The sequence below is a fragment of the Calonectris borealis genome, chromosome 4, assembly GCF_964195595.1.
Source record: "Calonectris borealis chromosome 4, bCalBor7.hap1.2, whole genome shotgun sequence".
In the NCBI taxonomy this organism is placed as follows: Eukaryota; Metazoa; Chordata; class Aves; order Procellariiformes; family Procellariidae; genus Calonectris; species Calonectris borealis.
Genome location: NC_134315.1, coordinates 26,743,720 through 26,762,446, shown reverse-complemented (window position 1 = coordinate 26,762,446; position 18,727 = coordinate 26,743,720). Strand labels below are relative to the sequence as shown.

Sequence of the window (18,727 nt, the reverse complement as noted above, 5' to 3'; positions counted from 1 at the left end):
AGCACACATTGTTGGACCAAGCTCAACATCAGACTGGCTCTTGAGTTTCAGGTTGGCTGATGGGGCTATCACAGCTGAACCGTCTCCTGGGAAGATCCGAAAAGATTTGGGATCACCAAACATTTGCAATACACAGGAAATTTGCTTCTTTAAGAAACCATCCATGTGGATCCTAGTCCACTTGCATGTATGCTCCATTATTATATTTATCAGCAGTAATAGGTTGGTTTGTGCATGGAAATCAAGTCCCAAATCGTTGCTCAAGGAAATAGCCCAAACTAAAGAAGCTGGACTATGAAGTCTACTTGCCAGCCAGGCTGCAGGTGTGCATAGCTGATAACCAAGCATTAGTCACAGAGTAGCTGCTCTCAGCCCAAGGAGTTGTATCTCTGCAGGAACAGGTTTGCATAGGGAGTATCAAGGTGTTAAACAGCAGTTAGCAAAGTCCTTCTGTACAGCAGCACTTGATTATGTCCCTTGAAGCCTTCCCCTGCTTAAATTTCTGACAAGGAGGGAATCATCCTGCCAATGAGTGCCCCAGGTACTCAGATGGTCAGAGGGAGGCTCAAATAGTAAGATAAAATACTCCTATAAAGACCAAGAGCAGCTTCCATTCCTTAAAGAGGTTTGAAGCCCGACATTCCCTGGATCCATTTGCCTTGGTTCCTGGAAGGCAGCAGACAAGACCGGACTTCCTCAGGAGCAGAACTTGGAAGTCCTGGTACAGAAGCAGGGGCAGTGGCTGACAGCCGCTCCCTTCCCTGCTGCACAGCCTGGGTCGGGAGAGTGGATCCAAAATTTCTTATTCATGTAGTTTTACCACATGGGAGACCAAAGGGGGTGAGCGACCCAGTTTCTCCCTTCGATCTCGCACTCTGCCGTCTTCTGTTCCTAACTGAAGATGGCCAGTCCCACGGCTCCCATCAGAGATTCCTTAGCACCAAGTCACTGTGGTGACCCACAGGATGCCTACTTGCACAGAGCTGCCGCACTAGGATACTTTAAATTCAGAGTAGGAACATCTCTCACTCAAGGCAAGTTCCCGGCCTTATTTTCTGCAGTCTGAAAGGAAAGGAGCAAGTTTTTGGCATTTGCAGCTGCTTCTAAAGAAAGGAGTGGGATCACAGCAAAAGGTCGGTTCAGGCTTGTTCCAGTTCAGATAACCTCCCCCTCGCCCAGGCTACACGAGCCGAAGAAGCAGCCATGCTTACTCCAGTAATTGGTAGGAGCAGCACTGCACCTGAACTCAGCCGGCATCACGTGCCGAAAGATGATGTGAGCGCATTCCTTGGAGCCTTGGTGTCACTGACAGGTGCTTGACACAAACTGCACGTGAGGAGTTGGTGGAATTACTGCCTGCAACAGGCAGTGTGCAGTCATCGTACCATTGCCCTGGAAGAAGTCCTCCTGCTAACCCGATGGAAAGACCTTTCTGACCCGCAACAGAGCATCTTCTCTCTCTTTCTGCCTAGCAAAAATCATGACAAACTTTTATCAGGGAACTGCATTGACTGTGCAACGGCTGGGTATTGCGAGCCAACAGGAGGAAGAGTCAGGACTCGTGCTGACTCCTTTAGCTTTGGCAAGAAATGATTCCGTGACTCTAAGAAGCCGTTCAACTTTGAACCTGTTGGATTCATCACCAGCTGCGCAGCTAGATCCGTGGTCAGCAGAGCTGAGACATCCATGGGCAACACAGATGGGTAGCGCGGTTGAGTCCTGTGTTGCTTGATGAGGAGAGACAGCCATCAGGAGACACGTCTGCTTTTCAGTGGGAGCATGGAGGTTATCCGAGCTAATTTGTAACTTGCTGAAGTCATGCAGGCAGCAACGTAGTCCCAGCAGCATGTCAGCTGGGGCAAGAAGCATGAGCAAATAACTTTGCGTACACTGAGCGTCCTCCTCCCACGACAAGACTGTTATTTCAACAGCCACAAGAGCTCAGATGTGTGTTCATAACGCTGCAAGGCGGGCATGCTCCAGAACAAGAAATACACGTTTTGCTGCTTAAGTTTAATTCTCCTCTCGTTGCCCTGGAAGCGGAGATTGATGTATGTTACGATGATGCACCAAAGCTTCTGAGGCAAGAGATGGCGGGCGATTATGGCTGACTTGCTTTGGTGTTGGGGCCGATTGCTGTTAAAGCAGGTGGGTTATCACTGCGTGCTCTAGAAATTTCATAGGCGATAATCTGATTTCTCACCTTGGCATGGCATTGTTGCAACAGCCAGTGTCTGGCCGGGCAGCGGGCACGTAGTCTGGCACCCTACCCCAAGGAAAGCTGGGATGCTCAGAATATTTTGCCCAGCGGTACGAGTGAAAACTCAAAATACCATTTGCTTTGCTATATATTCAGGTGCCTCTGCATCATCCGACTCAGTACTGCCCCCAAACCAGAAACGGGATGGGCTTACGCTAGTGGCGGAGGTCTGAGCCATTGGTCGTCTTCTCTCAGGAGGTTTACGTGCCATCTCCAGAGCGCGTGCAGGGTGCCCTGCATGGACGCTGCACCGCTGCCTGCTCCCTGCTGCCCACAGATAAGCTCTTCTCCACTGCCTGCAAAATTAGGAGAGGTTGTCGCTGCCCAAGTAATTCATGTCATCACCTCTTGGCTGCTTCCGTCCCTGAGTGTTCCCAGGAAAGGAGAGAGCAATCTGTCATCTAGATAAATTATTCTGGATGGTGGTAGCAGTGATCGCTCTTCATCCTTCCTCATGCCGTTACACCAGGACAGGATTCAGGCTGGGACATGGACAAGGAAGCCACTCTGCAGACCCTGGGAGTTGACATGACCGCAATAGCTCTGTACCTTTCTTTAGCGCCCTTTCCCTCTCCTTTTCTCAACTTTCCGGCCACAGTACATTGCTTCCCGGCTATCCTTCAAGGCCCTCTTTGCTGTATCCATCCATGCCTGCACATTGCATCGTCTGCACTACCTTCAAGTCTTCCTCTACCTGAGTTTAGCTTCTAGTATAAAAGGATTTGGGGAGAAAGAGGACTCTGTGCCGTGATTCAGTTCTGATGCTTCTGGGGAGATGCATTCACAGTTTACCAGGCTCTGCTTTAGTAACAAGATTGTAAACTCTGCTTTTCCCACAAGGACTCCCCAGGTTCAGGGTAGGTGTCCTCCCCAATTCAGCACAGGTTGCTGCTGTTACTTGCTCCCTTCGTCAAGTGGGGAGTTGTTTCTCACAGTGCACCTGCCATGCAGATTCTGGCTCTGGTAACCTGTATGTTACCGTAATGTCGCCAGGTCTATGAGCCACACGTAGTCATCCCAGGAGCTGCCTGAGAGTCTGTCAACATGCATTGAATGGCCAAATCTCCAAATGCTTTAGGGAAATTTTCTGGTCATCTGGACTCTTACAAGCTATCACAGGAGAGCCAGCATTCCCCCACCCAAAAGTAGTGTGTATTTTTTGATGCTTTCTGGTTTCCACAGTGTATGAAACACCAAACCTTCACAGACTGCACATACCAGAACATGGTGGCATTTATAGTCCTGTTGTGTTGACCATGAGGTAGACATGGTCATCTCTCTGGCTTTCCCAAGTTTCAAAGACACCTTCCTGGTAAAATCGTCCGTCAGAGCATATCAATATGTATAAATACCTAAATGGAAGAGCATACACAAATGGAGCCAGGCTCTTCGCAATGAACACTCATAAAGTGCTTGGAGGCAACATTCCTAGAAAAATGGGTGGGTGGTTGATTTATTTATTTGAGTGTTTGGCTCCAAGTCCTCGAAAACGATGATGATTGATTGTTTCTATTGAGCATTACTTGAGCTTGGTCTTCTATAGGCAAAGCTGTGTCAGGAGCTTCACCTCGCAGTAGGAGCTTTTCCCTCTCATTTTCTCTTCCTGCCGATCCTGGGGTGTTTTGCCACAACAGTGGTTCATAACACCAAGTTCAACATGTCAGTGGAGCTCGGATTCAGTAAGGACGGCGTGTGGGAATAACGCAAGGGCTTTTTTGTATAATCTCCTGCAACCTTCAGGCACCAACCCTGCCAATGCACTGACGCAGCTGATGTTACTGAAATCCTTCTAAGTAGGATAATGGAGGGAGCTTTGACCTACTTAAAAAAAATAATTACAACAATATATTTATTTTATTACAGTTCAAGCTGGCAGCAGCTTCCTTAATGTCCAAGAGGTTACATGCATGGCAGAAGCTTTTGCAGTAGCAGAGCTGAGACGGCAGGACCGGCAAGAGCGGCGCTGCAGGGACGTATAGCGCGTAGGTGCTGGGCTCAGCCTACATGCAGCTGCAGCCCCCTGGGCTGCTGGGGTCTCGGGGCTTGTCCAGCCCCGCAGTCCAACGCTGCCTGGCAGGGCGCCTGGCGCGGGGCTGGCTGGGGTCGCGGTGCTGGACGGGACCTGTGTCCCGCTTCGTCACCGTGCACAGAGGAAGAGCCCCGTGCCGCCTTCACAAGTGACTCGGGGCAGAGAAGCGCCTAACTCCTGCCGTGCACCTCTGCGTGTTTTAAGGGCCTAAACAGGCGAGCGCTTATTCCCTAAGCCACAACTACTCTTAGCACGCGCTCAGCATCGTGGCCACCTGAATCGCCGGGTGCCTGGTTGAGAGCCCGGTCCCAAAGCTCCACCTGGTGCTGGGGGCACAAGCCTGACCCGACCCACAGCAGAAATGAGAGGTGCCCCTCCCGGGGGAGCAGGGGGCTGGAAGGGGCCCTGGGAAAATTTCCAGGCCAAACTTATTCCTGACCAATTAAGACCAACCTGAGATCATGTCCCTTGTACCTGACCTGGCCACAGAGAAACACCCGTCGCTGCATCCACCCACTTGACTCACCCCTGCCCCCCCCAGGCTGGCTGCAGGCTGCTGCTCCCTGAGGGTTTTCGCATGCCGTAGGGAGGGGGATGGGCACCACCAGTGCTGTGCTACCACTTCGTCCCCACCGCCTCGCTCCATCTCCTTGTACGCTTTCTCCAGGCATGTTGTGTCTGACCAACACAACCCTTCCCATGTAACCATCAGGTATTAGATACCATTTGGCCATTTTTGAGGGCACCTCCACCCCCAGAGCTACGATCACAGGCATAAGAGCCTTCCTATTAAATTTAGTAAGACAGACTTGCCATCTTGTTCAGATCTCAAGAGATCAAGTCTGTTTGTTGTTCAGTCACTCTTCAGCCTTGAAATCCCTTAACAGCCCTGGTAAATGTTCCTCCTCCAAAAGACCACTTACTCTGTTGTGCCCAAGCCCCTTCCCCCACCTCTGTCCGGGGAGCTGCACCACACGCCGAGGACGCTCATTGCCTCTGCCGGGGGAGCGAGGGAGGGTTTCTGCTCTTACGGCTTCTCCTTGCACACATTTTTTTTCCTGAGGATGTTTTGGAAGCTGCCCAAAGCAGTTGGCCAAGATGGTATCAGAATTTCATTTGACTCGGCATCATTGAGCTGCTTTCTTGCCAAAACATCATACCTTTAAGCCAAAACATCTTTTTTTTTAACCTTTTTGTAATCAAGAAGGCTTTGTCATTTCACATCTACAGGATGTGGCCCTTTCGTGTCTGCTTATTTGCTTCTTTTGCAGAGACATGGACAGACACAGACATGCCCCCACCACCCCAGCCCTCGATCGCCTGGGCAGACAGCAGGCTGCCTCCAGCCCCTTGGACCCGGACCCAGCACTCCAGCTGTGCCTGGCCTCACCGGTGCCGAGCAGAGGGGCAGGATCACCGCCCTCCACCTGCTGGCGATGCTCCTCCTAATGCAGCCCAGGATACTGGTTGCTGCCTTTGCCACAAGGGCAGGGTGGTGGCTCATGTTCAGCGTGGTCCAGCTCTCCAGTCCCCAGTTCCTTTTCTGCCAAGCCGCTTTCCAGTTGCCCCAGCATGTACTGGTGCCTGGGGTTGTTCCTCCCCAGGTGCAGGACTCCGCAGTTCCCCTTACTGAGCTCCTCACAGGTGAGGACCATTCACAGGTGAGGAGAACAGCACATGAACAATACAAAGAACAACTCTTTCCCTCTTTGTTCTTGAGAACCTTTTGGGTTTTGGTTCCCCCCCCCCAGCCTTGGCATCATCTGACTCAGTGAACTTTTGGCAAGTGCTTTGTTCATACTTGTCTACTTCCAAATAGCTCTCTCTTCTGACAAGTATGGCCTAGAGACAGTTTACTCCTGGCATTTTTGATGTGGTTCAGACCATTGAAGGACTTGAATGTGGAAGATGCTATAATGGGGAATGTGCATGCCAAGCAAAAGAGGGAGAACATCCCTCCCCCTTGCCCCCATCCCAGCAGGTCATTCGCCTCTGGGAAGTTCATACACAGGATTCATTTCCCAGAGTTTCCTCTCTAACAGTAAAAGCCATAAACACAAGGGGTTTTCATTCCATTTGAACTGACAGCTTCAGATCCTTTAAACCACTTTCCACACAGGTAAACCACCTCACGTCCAACACAGCTTCTCGCAGCGATGTGAAGACGTGTTGGCCACCACTTCCAGGGACGCCTGGGACCCACTCCCTGTCTGGCGTTTGTTCTTCAGCCTTGCGTTCAGGGAAATTTGTACCTGTGGCAATAACACTGTTTCCAGTGCTCTTCGTTAAAAAAGATGCTTATCTGCCAGACTATCCCTGACTGCAGCGTGAAATGGGACCAGCCAGTTCTAGATCTGCTTTTTGAACCAAAATCCACCTTGGAGCATAACTGGCTCATCTTTTTTTGGGCTGTGACCAGCGAGGCGTTCCTGCTTCAAGGAAGCCACCCTCATACCTGACGCTGCACCCATGCAGGCTTTGCCCTGAAACAGGCAAGGGCTGCTCCCACAACCCAGCAATGCAGCTTGGCTGCAGGGAACTTCCCGAACCTCTCCAACAGGATCAGCAGGAGCCTTGACTATTTGCCACCTATCATGTTCTTGAACTGCCAGCTGTGAGAAGTGTCATTTTGGGAAAGACGGAGGAAGGGAAGAGAGCGGGGCAGGGAAAGCAAGGCGCTTGCTGTGCATGGTCCCTTTTCCCACCCACCGTAAGAGCAGGGGGCCAGGACCCCATGCCCTGCACCACACTTGCAAGCAAAGGCAGCTGTACGCCGAGGACTCAGGTCGCTAAAGGGTCTGGTGGCCCAGACAACGTCAGCACAAAACAGCTCCTCTCCCACCTTCCCCCCAGCAACACCAGACTCGTGTTTTCCTCACCGTCCTAGCCCATTACCCTTTATTTTACACCAGGCTGTCACAAACCCACCTGAAGACTTCATGTATTTCAACACAAAGCAGCCACTAAGTGAAGCAATGTAATTTATTTGACATTATACCAGACACGGGTGCTCCAGATTCAGACCCAGACTTGACCTTAAAACAATTTAAAATCCTGGATTTGCTGTATTGGCAGTATCAGAGTTACCTGCCTGAGAGCTAAACGTGTCAGTATTACAGCTATTGAAACAGAAAATTAAGAACAGGAGAGTCGAGCGAGTAAGCACCATTAGTCCACTTCAACTGTGAACTCCCTTCCAGTTTTGGGGTGCTAGAAGAAATGACAAGGCTGTTGGACAACTTTGCAAGTATTTCAGTATAAAGCAGCTCTCAGTTACTCATGTCATAGTAGTGTCTAACTACAAGAACAAGGGAATATGGATTTTTTTTTTTTTTTAATTTTTCTAAATCAATGGGCAGGCTAAGAGAAGCCCCCATCCGCAGCAGAAGGGCTGGGGAGTGCTCCCTCTCCCTTGCCCCTCTTAATGAATGAGGTACCACAATACAACATAGCTCCTGATGTCAGTAAATTTAAACCACAAAAAAAAAAATCCCCCTTACACCACTGTTTTCACCTGGTAAAGCTGCCCAGCACTATCACCTCTGGTAGAGCCTGCCTGGAAACCTGCAAAACCCGCCCAGGGACACACACACACCTGGAGATGGGACATAGATCTGAAACAGAGTATTGCAACCAGCCTCACGGCAAACTCATTGCTCGTTGCTTTAGCTGGGCAGACACTATCTTTCAAACTGCTTCACTCCATGTAACAAATGTTGACATATGCCAAAAAAAGAGAAAAGTACTGGTGGCAAACAAATCCATAGCCATCATCTCTACTAGTCTCCTCAGCTGAGAAACAGGGCAGTGTTATTACCCAACAGGCTGTCACCTCCCCCTGCAAGAACCAGCTGTAGTTTATACGAAGTACATAGTTTAAAATGCACAGAGATGAACATGAGTGATGCCGGAAAAACCAAAGAAAACTTTTTCTTCTACAAGTTACCAACCTTGTTTCTTCAGACACAGCCTTTGAAAGGAGACACGAGGTGGTGTACACGTACACAGATTTCTTAGGCTATCACGAGGCAGTCCTAGTTGAAATAACACACACTTTCAGTACACAGCTTTTTTTTTTTTTTTCTTCTTCAAAAATTTTTAATGTGCATCATGAAAATGATCATCCCTTTCTCTCTCATTACTGACATGGAGGCAGTATACCCTGTAATCTCAGAACAATTCGAATTACCAGAAATAAAATGAAAACTGTTTTCAGGGAAACATGCATTTATTGTTAAGCATTCCCAGTGAAAATCAACATCTTTTAAAATGTGTGTTTATTTAAAAAATTATTTGTGTACAAAAGTGTTTGTGTAGTTTTTATTTTCAAGACAAAAAACACTGATGCTGCATTCCAGCCCACCCACTCCTCCTGTACAGGAAGTCTGATGCTCAGGAACCAACCTCCTGCGATATTTTTTATTGGTAATTTTTTTTTTAATTAGAAAAGTCAGAATTTAAGATGGAAAAGGTAAGTGAAAAGCAGGGTTCTTCAACAGTTGACATCAGCATTCGTATGATGATGGCAGCCTCCTTCAGACACCACAACAGAGCACCAGCAGTTGCCGCAAATCGTAAAATGGACAAGGTACAGCATTTTCACAGTACATTTCCTCATCTGTTGAGTCATATATCTTAACTTACATTATCGCTGAATGACTCAGCACCATAAACGATCAGCTAGCTATTTTGATGCCTACAAAGCAGGTAACAGCAGAGAAGGAACACCACATCACAGTACAGTGCAAATGATTTGCAAGAGTTTGTCCAGAGAGAACAAATCTGAAGTCGAGTTGCTGCCTACAGAGCTCTGCAGCTGGAATAACCAGGCAAGAAGCAAAATGCGTTAACGACAGTTGGTCTTGTGAGTCTGATGATGAATCAGCTGATGACGCTAATACTACAAACAGGAAGAGCAAGCTAGATGATTTACTGATGGGTTTGGAATAGATCAGAAAACTATCAAGAAAGAAGCGATTGCCCCTTTGCCTAGCCGTAGGAGAAAGCTGTGCCTGGAAAATGCGGACAGTAACAGTGAAAACATCTATATGGTCTTCCCAGAAAAAGCTTTAGGCACCCAATGAGCATCTTTACTTTCACGCTTTAGTTCTGCGATGCAACAGACGGTATGATGAAACGCGCTTTTGCTATCTATTGTCGAGCCAATTGCTCATCAAAACCATACAAAACCAACCACCTGACACAAATCAGTGGCCACGCTCATCGAGATGCTTCTCATCAACTCTATCAACAAAACATAGCAGGAGAGGACACCTCATCTTCTCATCGTGTCTGCTCATCAGCAGACATTAAGTAAAACTAACTTTCACTGCTAAATTATTTAACATTTCCCCCTTTGGGCCAGCCTCCAAGTCTAAGCTAGCTTTTGTCGGTATTTAGGAAGGAAACAAGGGACGAGCACAGATAGGTTTCCCCTTGCGCTGAAAATGGAACACTTCACAGTATATGACCAATGCAGTAAACAAAAGCTCTTGCTTGAAACTGTGTTTTGATTCCCCCCTCCCCTCCTCCCTTCCCCAATTAAATAAGCAATCCATATGCTCTGAAGTGCCTAGTCTGATTCACAGCTGTTAAGCTTAAATTTGCATAGTTTAAATGTTTCCATTACCCACACCATATAATGCAGATTGGCGTTACAAGGTAAGCTTCTTTCTGGCTATTTAATTCCTCCTTTCAGACAACAACAAAAAAAGATCCTATGTTCCTTATGTCAGTGTTCCAATACTAATTTACTTGGAAAACAGTTAAATACAATGACAATTAAAAAAACCCAAGACATATTCCTACACCATTAGTACCTAACTGCTCGGATAACTACTACCGAACCAATTATAGTCAAGGCCCCATGTACTCTGTGGCAAGCTTTTTTCTTAAAAAAAAAAAAAAAATTAAAGTTTGGAATATGCAGAATGAATAGCACTAAGTGCCGCATCTTTCCAGAAGGATATGTTCCTAAGTTTTCGTCTCCGAAATGTACCAGTTTGTCATACTGAGAACACAGCTTGTTCACAGAAGCAACGGGAGGAAGCTGTGAATTTGGCGAGTGGGGGTGGGATACAGCCAGGGCTTTTGGCACTCACGGGAAAACGGAGGCTTTTGGCAACAGGAAAGGGCATTTCTCTACCTTTGAACAAAGCTGTGCTTTACTCTTTGAGAAACTGGATGAGATAGGAGTTTCTTGTTCCCCATCAACAAAACAAACAAGGAATAAACCACTTTAATGGATGCATGTTAAAACATTCAGCAGTGAAATCTGACTGATGCTCTGGCAATCAGTAAGCGTCATTACCAATACCTTGTTTAGAAAAATGGGGCCATTTGGACTTCAAAATTACTGTTTCAAGCCGTCTTCCCACACGATAGAGGAAGACAATGCAGGATTTTTTTGTACTTAAAAAGCAACTGTACCCATGCTTTATGCTCTTGTTGTAAATGTGCAGCCTGAGTCCGCAGCTGTAGTGGACTGCATGGCAACTCCACGTCTGTGAATGCACAGGGCCCTGAATATAGCCATGTTCAGTCATACAGAAAACAGAACTACCATTTTGTACGTACAAACTCACAATGATAAACTGAACACTAACAGCAAAATTCCTAGGGCTCAGCCCCAGCTGCAGTTAAACTAACCTCGTACAACATTATCCCTATATTCAACTCTGATAATTACCAAGAATACAAAAACATTCCTTATAAAGGACTCACATGCCAAAATTCAGAAGGACTTCAAACCACAGATGTCTCCTTAACACCGGGTCATGTTTTCTTCCCAGCTCACTTCTTGAGAAGCTTCCCTCTTGCCAGCACCTGAGCTAGCATCAAGATATCTTTGCTATCAAGCACATGGACAGAGGGCAAAACCCAGTATCAGTATCTATACATAAGGGGAAAGGGGAAGACAAGTGTTTTGCTGTAGAGAAGAAAATGAGGTAACTTCACGAGAGAAGTAAAACTTAACAGGTCACTGTTTCAGAGGTGACCATGCTCACCTAAGAACCATTTCCTCTTTTCTCCCCCTCCCCCTTTCCCTGGCTTCCTTCATCCCTTTACATACTGTTGGAAAAACCTGCTGTTCTTAGGAGACTAATCTTATCAAAAGACACGTTCAGAAGCCCGTAACTGAGAAGTTTGATGTCTCCAACAATGATTTCCAAGTTCATTCTTTTGATAAATAGCAGCGAAGAACAAGGGAAAGTAGTCAGCAATTTATAATTACCACCAGGGTAAAAAAAACAGGTGTTGATGTAATCAAGAAGTTCTCAGCCTGTATAACAGAAAAGACAGCGACTTGAGATTAACATAAGTGGCATTTTGCCAGTTTCCTACCATCCCTGGTTTTCACCTAGCAAACCAGCTGAACAGTAGCAGCTTCTTGTTAAAAAAATAAATAAATATAAGGAAAGACAAAACAACTCATTTCCTTTGGCATCATTGCAAATGATTTACACTAACTCAAGAAAACCCAAGAAAACTGATCACTGACTACACCTTAAAAAGCAGTAAGTATAAAGACGAAGCAAATGCATTTAGTATTGCACTGATATGAGTTCAAAGTATTTACTGTCTGTGCCCTGAATACTTTAAGTTTGGACACATCAGACAGAGCAGTACAGTCCCTGAACTAGCTAGGTCTCTACAGCTCTATTTTCTGGTTCTGTTCCCCTACCGCTATGCTCCAGATATTTAACAGATACAATAATGTTCCTGATTTCCTCTAGTATGACTTATAAACAGACTGTCTATGAAGTGTGAATCTATTTCCAACTTGTACTTCATAGTTCCAGAAAAACCCCAGACAGACATATATACCCCCGCCCCATTATTCCACAGTTTAGGAGAAAAAACAGTCATGGAAAAGATGACTTATACAGTACTCCATTATCCACAATCCCCACTCCCTAGTCTCAGGATTTCTCTGAACTTCCTTGTCAGATATATTTTCAGAAGTTAGCATCATATTCACAAAGACATTACAGCTCTCTTTAAATAGATATACTAGTGTTTGAAATTGCAAAACTAATAATTTTCAAGCTTTTGCACTCAGGATGAAATGTCGTTTTAATACGAATAAAAAGACTGACTGTATGTACAAGCCAAGATAAGATTTCAGTTCTTGTTTATCAGAAACATCAATCCAAAAGAAAGCTAAACTGAGAACACACTTCTACTTCTATGTGCATTTGAAGTATGTACAGTAAAAACACCAACACAGCCTCCATGTGTCAACTAGAGAAAAATGCAAGCAACGATAAATTTTGAAGTACCTGGTAAGCAATCCTTAAATTGAAGCCGAAAATAAAGCTAGAAAACCGCTGCAAAAAACAGCTGATTGCATCATATCAAGTATTCAAAGAAAAAATTTTTAATTCTCAGTACGCTAGAGAATCAAGCTTTCTCCTCCTTCAAACCCAGTGAAATAATATCATCCAGAATGTACTGAAGAACATTTTAGATCTATTTAAGACAAAAAAAAAGGAAAGAAAACCAGCTCCATCTTTTTGTGCTATATCGAGGCATACTCCTTACAAGATTGTGTAGAAAACATGATGGATGAAAATCATTACTGATAATTCAAAATATATTTTTTAAAGGGGAGCCTAAACTACTGTAAATGGCACACATAATACCCACAGATGATGAAACATAACCTAGTGAGGATTTTCAGCTGTATGATGTAAGGGAGAGGAGAATCAGGTTTCCCAATTAATAAGCTAGAAAGAAACCGGTTCTGAATAGGTCACCATTTGGAACTTTGGGTAAGTCTTGAAAGTCTTTCAGGAAAAAAGTTACAAGAACACTCGAGTATTTCAATGGTGCTCTCTTCAGCGACCCTACCTAATATGTCTATTAAGTACAAGCATGCAAATATAGGTCAATCCACAGGCACATAGGATCCATGTTAAAAACAGTAAGATAGCTGTGATGAGTGGCACCAACAATTTTGATGACTAACATTCAAAAATGTTGCTTTCTGAATCACTAAATCAAAATCCTGAAGCAAGTTCCTGCTAGTCTTCGTCACACTGCTAAACACTAAAGTAGGCATGTTTTTCCCCCATTATTTTAGCTGAGCTCAAAGAATTTTTACAATATTTAGTAAGAAAAAAAATTAAAGTATTTCCCCTTTTTAAATTTACACAGACGTTTAATTAGCTTTATTTACAGAGCGGTTTTTTCAGTCTCCAATAGTGCCTAGATAGCATCATCAGGCAAGAGTGCCAGTTTTAAAAGAGAATCTATATAGAATCCTAAAAATAACAGATGGTGATACTCCTCCAGAAGGGGCAAGCTGGACTACTGAAGCAGCTCTCTCTACATGGCTCAGTTACTCAGGAGCAATTCTGTTGCAGTCTCTACATCCCATGATTTTGAAGACAAGGCCACTATTACTGCATTCTGTAATGAGAAAACAAAAACAATAATATTTTCAGTTCCGAGAAGTGGAATGAAAAGTTCACAGATTAATCAGAACACGTTAGTTTATCATTTGTTAAATCCTAACTAATAATTTATAGAAAAATTGTTTCAAAAAAGGCAGGGGTAGCTCACAAGATTTACTAGTAACATAGTATTTTAAAACTCCGATTCTTAAAAATAGTTAGCAAAACAGAATGATTAGACCTACAAAAGGTCATAGAAGCAGCAAGTCTACTTTAGTATACTAATGACTCCCTGTATTTATACACACATACTTGCCCTGCCGCTACTGAAAAACATTTAAGTGATATATACTTACCCTATCAAAGCCCATAGCACAAAGGTTTTCTATTTTTTTGGTGTATTCTGGACTAGAAACTGGTGCTCCAGCATACACATGCGCCCAAAGTCGAGCTGTCTGTTTAAACATTTCTGGATTTTGTTTGTACTACACAAAAGAGAGAAGGGGGAGAAGGGGAAAGTTAAATCAACTCAGCAATCCAACAAAAAAGCAAGATGATACGGCAGATTCCAATCTGTCATTCTTTCTACAATATCTTCAACAGTGTTTCACACTGATCATACTGCTATTTTTGAAATGAAATTTGGAGGTGAGGATTACAGAGTAAACCTATGCAAGCATTTGATTTAATGTGCTTGCCTTTAGGTTAAATTACGCACTATAGGTATTTTATGTGTACAATCAGGTACTGGTCTCAATTGCAGTAATCAAAAGTGAAGTACCTATATTTAGCACAGCTACTGAAAATTTATATTCAGTGTGGCAGAGCACAAATTATCCCTAAGTTAACATCTCCTGAAGGTACATACTGCATACTACTCTAATGTATTTCTCTGATCACTTAAAAATATGCCTGGTTTTATACACTGCAAGTAGGTCTGCAGTTTTTCAGTCAGGGCTGACATTTTACTACCAGGCTTCCTCCTGAGAATAAGGATATTGATAGTGCATGTGACAAAAGAAGGGCTGACAAATGGATGAGCATGTGCAAAAATCTAGGAAGCTGCAACTCTTTTCAAGCAAGCCATTATTTACCAGGAAAAAAAAAAATCATGCAGGGTATGTAAATATTATTTTGCACCAATCTCGTCACTAACAAGTTTTCTAATAAACAACAGAATGGACCTTATCACAGAGAGTTTTCAGCCTGCACCAAGAACTCAAAAGCCTTGAAACTGGGTCATCTGTCATAAATTGTACTCAGAAAAGCAAGATGAGTTTCCTATTTTAGTAACTTTTGTATGTAATATCAAGTTTTTTGTATTTAAAAAAAAAATACTCTTTCCCTTAATCATTACACTTTAAAAAAAGTAGGTATTCCCACCTTTAGATACGTAATAAATTTTAGCACTAAATAATAAGACAAGATAGTGGGAAATATATTATTCAGGTATTTAGATGCATTTTAAAGACAGAATCATGGCTGATTATCATTCTAAGCATTTTATTCATACATGAAAACAATCATTAAATCTCTAAAGCACTGTCAAAGTGAATACAATACTTTTTACTGCTGTACACTTTACTTCTCCTACAGCAATACACACCAACTACACTGCATTGTGTGCACTGTACACCTCCCACTAATTCCGCTCCACATGAAGTAATTTGTGTATTTACTATCTGATTATTAATGGCATTAAAACAAACATGGGAGACAATCTGTTTTTGGAAATAACTCACTGTGTTATAAATACAGTGGTTTGTAATAAACTTCTTTGGTTTAATGACTAGAAAAGAGGAAGGATTAAGTTAAGCATCAGTAGCATCCTGAAGTATTACATTCTTCTGCTCTTAAGAGATCTTCCCCCAATCTTCTATTATTTTTGAGAACACTGCCAAGCCTAGAAAGCAACTAGCTAAAGTGCAAAGGATTAGACATAGCTGTATTTTATTCAGAACTAGCTTTCAGTGTTCTATAAATAAAATCCCTTTACTTAGGTATCCATAAATAATCTAGCTTCTCTCTGAATTGAGAAAAGCCTAAAGGCACCTTTTACTGATGTCTCTATATCAAGAATCTGAGGCAGTTAATGTTGCTGTACTTAAAAAAACAGCAACTAGTTGAAGTAGTTTTGACATCAGACAGCTACCATCTGAAAATACTGCCATTGTTCAAACAGGAGTTCTCCCTGTATTCTCCCTGGGATTCAGCTCAAGACACTGCCATTTACCTGGACAGCTCAGTAGTGTAACACATAGATTAGTAAATTAACATAATGAAAAATGAGTGTGAGGGATAACTAATTCCTTGTGAATTTTTGTTTTGGAAAAAAAAAACCCAAACAAACTAAAAAAGACCCCACCACCAAATAAAACACATCAAGGAACTGGGTGTTTACCACCACATCTCTCAAAGACATTATAATCACTTTCTACTTACATACACAAGCTTGTAACGCAAGGCCAAACCCCAGTATAGTTTTCATGCACATATTTGCAGGGAACAGGAGAAACTGAATCCTCCGCACATAAGCCATGCCACAGTCCCACTGGATACATCCCCACAAGCACCCGAGAGGCAGCCTGGAAAACTGCTCTTCAGAATCTAGGAAGTTCCATGAAGTTTTTTGCCTGAGAAAAAACTCTTTCCAGCTCAAGTGCTTCTACAAGACTGTTATGATTCCCACACAAAATTCTACCACCGGGGTCAGAATGGGAAACACTATTCTTGTTCTTTGTAAAAAAGGAAAAAGTGGTTTTGTTTAATAAAGAGAGAGTATGACAGCAAGGGCATGCCTCCGGCAAGAAAAACCAGTGCAGGGACATGCCTGGTGGCCTTGCTGGCCTTGGCAACAATTCTCCCTGTGCAGAGCAATTCAGTCTGACAGAACTGTTCGGGGACATTTGTTCAGAGCAGAGTCACACAAGCAAGCCTTCTGTACTTACTACAAAGTATAGTAGTAGCAAACAGCTCTCCCTCACCCAGTGGTGCAATGGGCCACCTCTGATCTCCATGTTTCCCTCCAAATCCTGACAGGTTTGATAAACTGCTAATCTATCATCCTACACAGTTTTTTAGAGGGAAGGAGTGCACACTTTGTCACCCTACCCTGGAAGGTCCTCACTTACAGGAGATATAGATGAGATTGATGCTGGAAGAACCTTCTACTTGCTTTGTTCTTTTGATACTGAAATATACCCTTACTACCTGTCAGTGGAGAAGCCAGGCCTTCTCTCTCTCCCCAGAGTAAAAAGGAAAGCAACACGCACATACTTGGGACTTCGTTGAAAATTGTCAGACTATTAAATTATGGAATGAATGTTTCTATCTTTCATCAACACTTTAAATAGAACCACGTCAGTCCTGGTATGGCATAAGATCTAATTGACATTTTATTGTTACTACTTTTTATAAGTTACTGCTACTGTCTGAAAAGTAACAAACCCCATGGATTACAGAATTCTACTAATACCAATTCAACCAGTGACTAAAATAGTTACAGGTAAAATACATAGGATGCTTCATTCAGATAAATTGCTCCTCAGGATTAAATGCAACAATAATTCATCTAAAGTCACTATTCATACAATTTTGACATTTAACAAAATACAATGCTCAACAATATTCATATTAATCTGGAAGAGGAGCTACATACCAAGCCAAATCCAACAAACACCATCAAGTTAAAACTCATTTTAAACCAATACAACATTGCTTTTCTTATACTAGAAGCCTTAAGATTTTAAAAGGCAAGTTATACTGGAATTCATTTTACTATGCTGTTATCTCCTGACATTTCTGACAAGCTAAATAAGGAACAAAACTAACAAAATAAACCTCCTGAAAATAACTGCTACTTACTCTGGAATCCAAAGAGTAAAGAGCACAAAACACCGTAGTAACTCACGAACTCACGCTTACTGTAAGGCAATTTTCCAATAACTTCTTTAAAATCTTTATCTCCCCCAAGGTTTGGGACCTAATCTGAGTTAGCAAAGGTTACAGAAGTGTTACAAACTCACAGTCAACTGAATATCTTACCTGGTTTGCCACTACTGCGTCTTGTGGATCATCTGGTTCTGCAGCTGCCAACAATGCTTGCAGCGATAACAACACTGTTCTTAGAGTCATTGCTGCTGCCCTAAAATTAAAAATTTGAAAATGACTTTACCAAATCCCATGCCTGTACTCACCTTTGCTGCTGTACTAGTGTCATAGAAGATATAAGAGCACATGCACAGATTTTAAGTCTAAGAATCATAATTTTAAACTGCTGCAACTTACAGGTATTAGAATACCATTCAATATATATATTTAAATAGGGTTTTAAATGTGGACTTTCTTATTAACAGTCCTTGACATATACATTTGACCTACACTTAACAGAATTCATTTAATCTGGGGGTGGGGGAAACCAATTTGAAGTTTGTGTCATCCTTCCTTACTACCAGTAACAGCACTTTGCGTAAGGTCTAGGTACTGAACTGGTAGCCCATGTGGGCTCCCTCTGCTGGCACTCTTCATAGCGAAATAGCATATACAGAAATAGTGACCTATATTTTAAATACTTATAACAGATAAGGAATTTTATACATTAGATATCTTTTGCATTGCACCAGTTTTAATATGACATTTTGCAATAAAATTTAACAATTTACATAGTGAGTTACTACTATAATAATAAAAAGGCTTGGCTATTACAGAACATGCAATTGAAAGTATTATCTCAGCTTCCTCTCATTTCGACATGACTGTCGAAGCAGGAAAAAATTCTGTAGTCGTGATGGTGCTGTAAAGTCACTCTTTTGCTCCTGTGAAAGAACCCTGTTGAAGGTAGCATAGTTCTAGAGTCGGAACTTCTAAGGTTCTAAGTTCTCATCATCTCTCTTGATCTCAAAGTATACTTATAATAAGAGACTTCAATAATTTAATAAGGGAAAACCAAGTATGCTCATAAAAGTCAATAAACACTCAGAAAAGTAGAAGTATGAAATTGTTACACACTGTAAATCTGGAAAGTTTTAACATTTTAAATAC

The 18,727-nt window shown here is 43.0% G+C and overlaps 1 protein-coding gene across 5 annotated transcripts in view; it reads right to left on the bottom strand.

Annotated features, from left to right (window-relative positions):
- Positions 1-12,347: 12,347 nt before the first annotated feature.
- UBE2K (ubiquitin conjugating enzyme E2 K) overlaps positions 12,348-18,727 on the bottom strand; it is a 42,661-nt gene continuing 36,281 nt past the window's right edge. For all 5 annotated transcript variants that reach the window (XM_075148966.1, XM_075148970.1, XM_075148969.1 and 2 more), the window contains 3 exons: positions 17,732-17,831; positions 14,044-14,172; positions 12,348-13,703 (listed from right to left, as the gene is read on the bottom strand). In XM_075148966.1, coding sequence (XP_075005067.1) covers positions 13,629-13,703; positions 14,044-14,172; positions 17,732-17,831 — 304 coding nt within the window. In that variant the 3' untranslated portion in view covers positions 12,348-13,628. The remainder of the gene's footprint in view (positions 13,704-14,043; positions 14,173-17,731; positions 17,832-18,727) is intronic.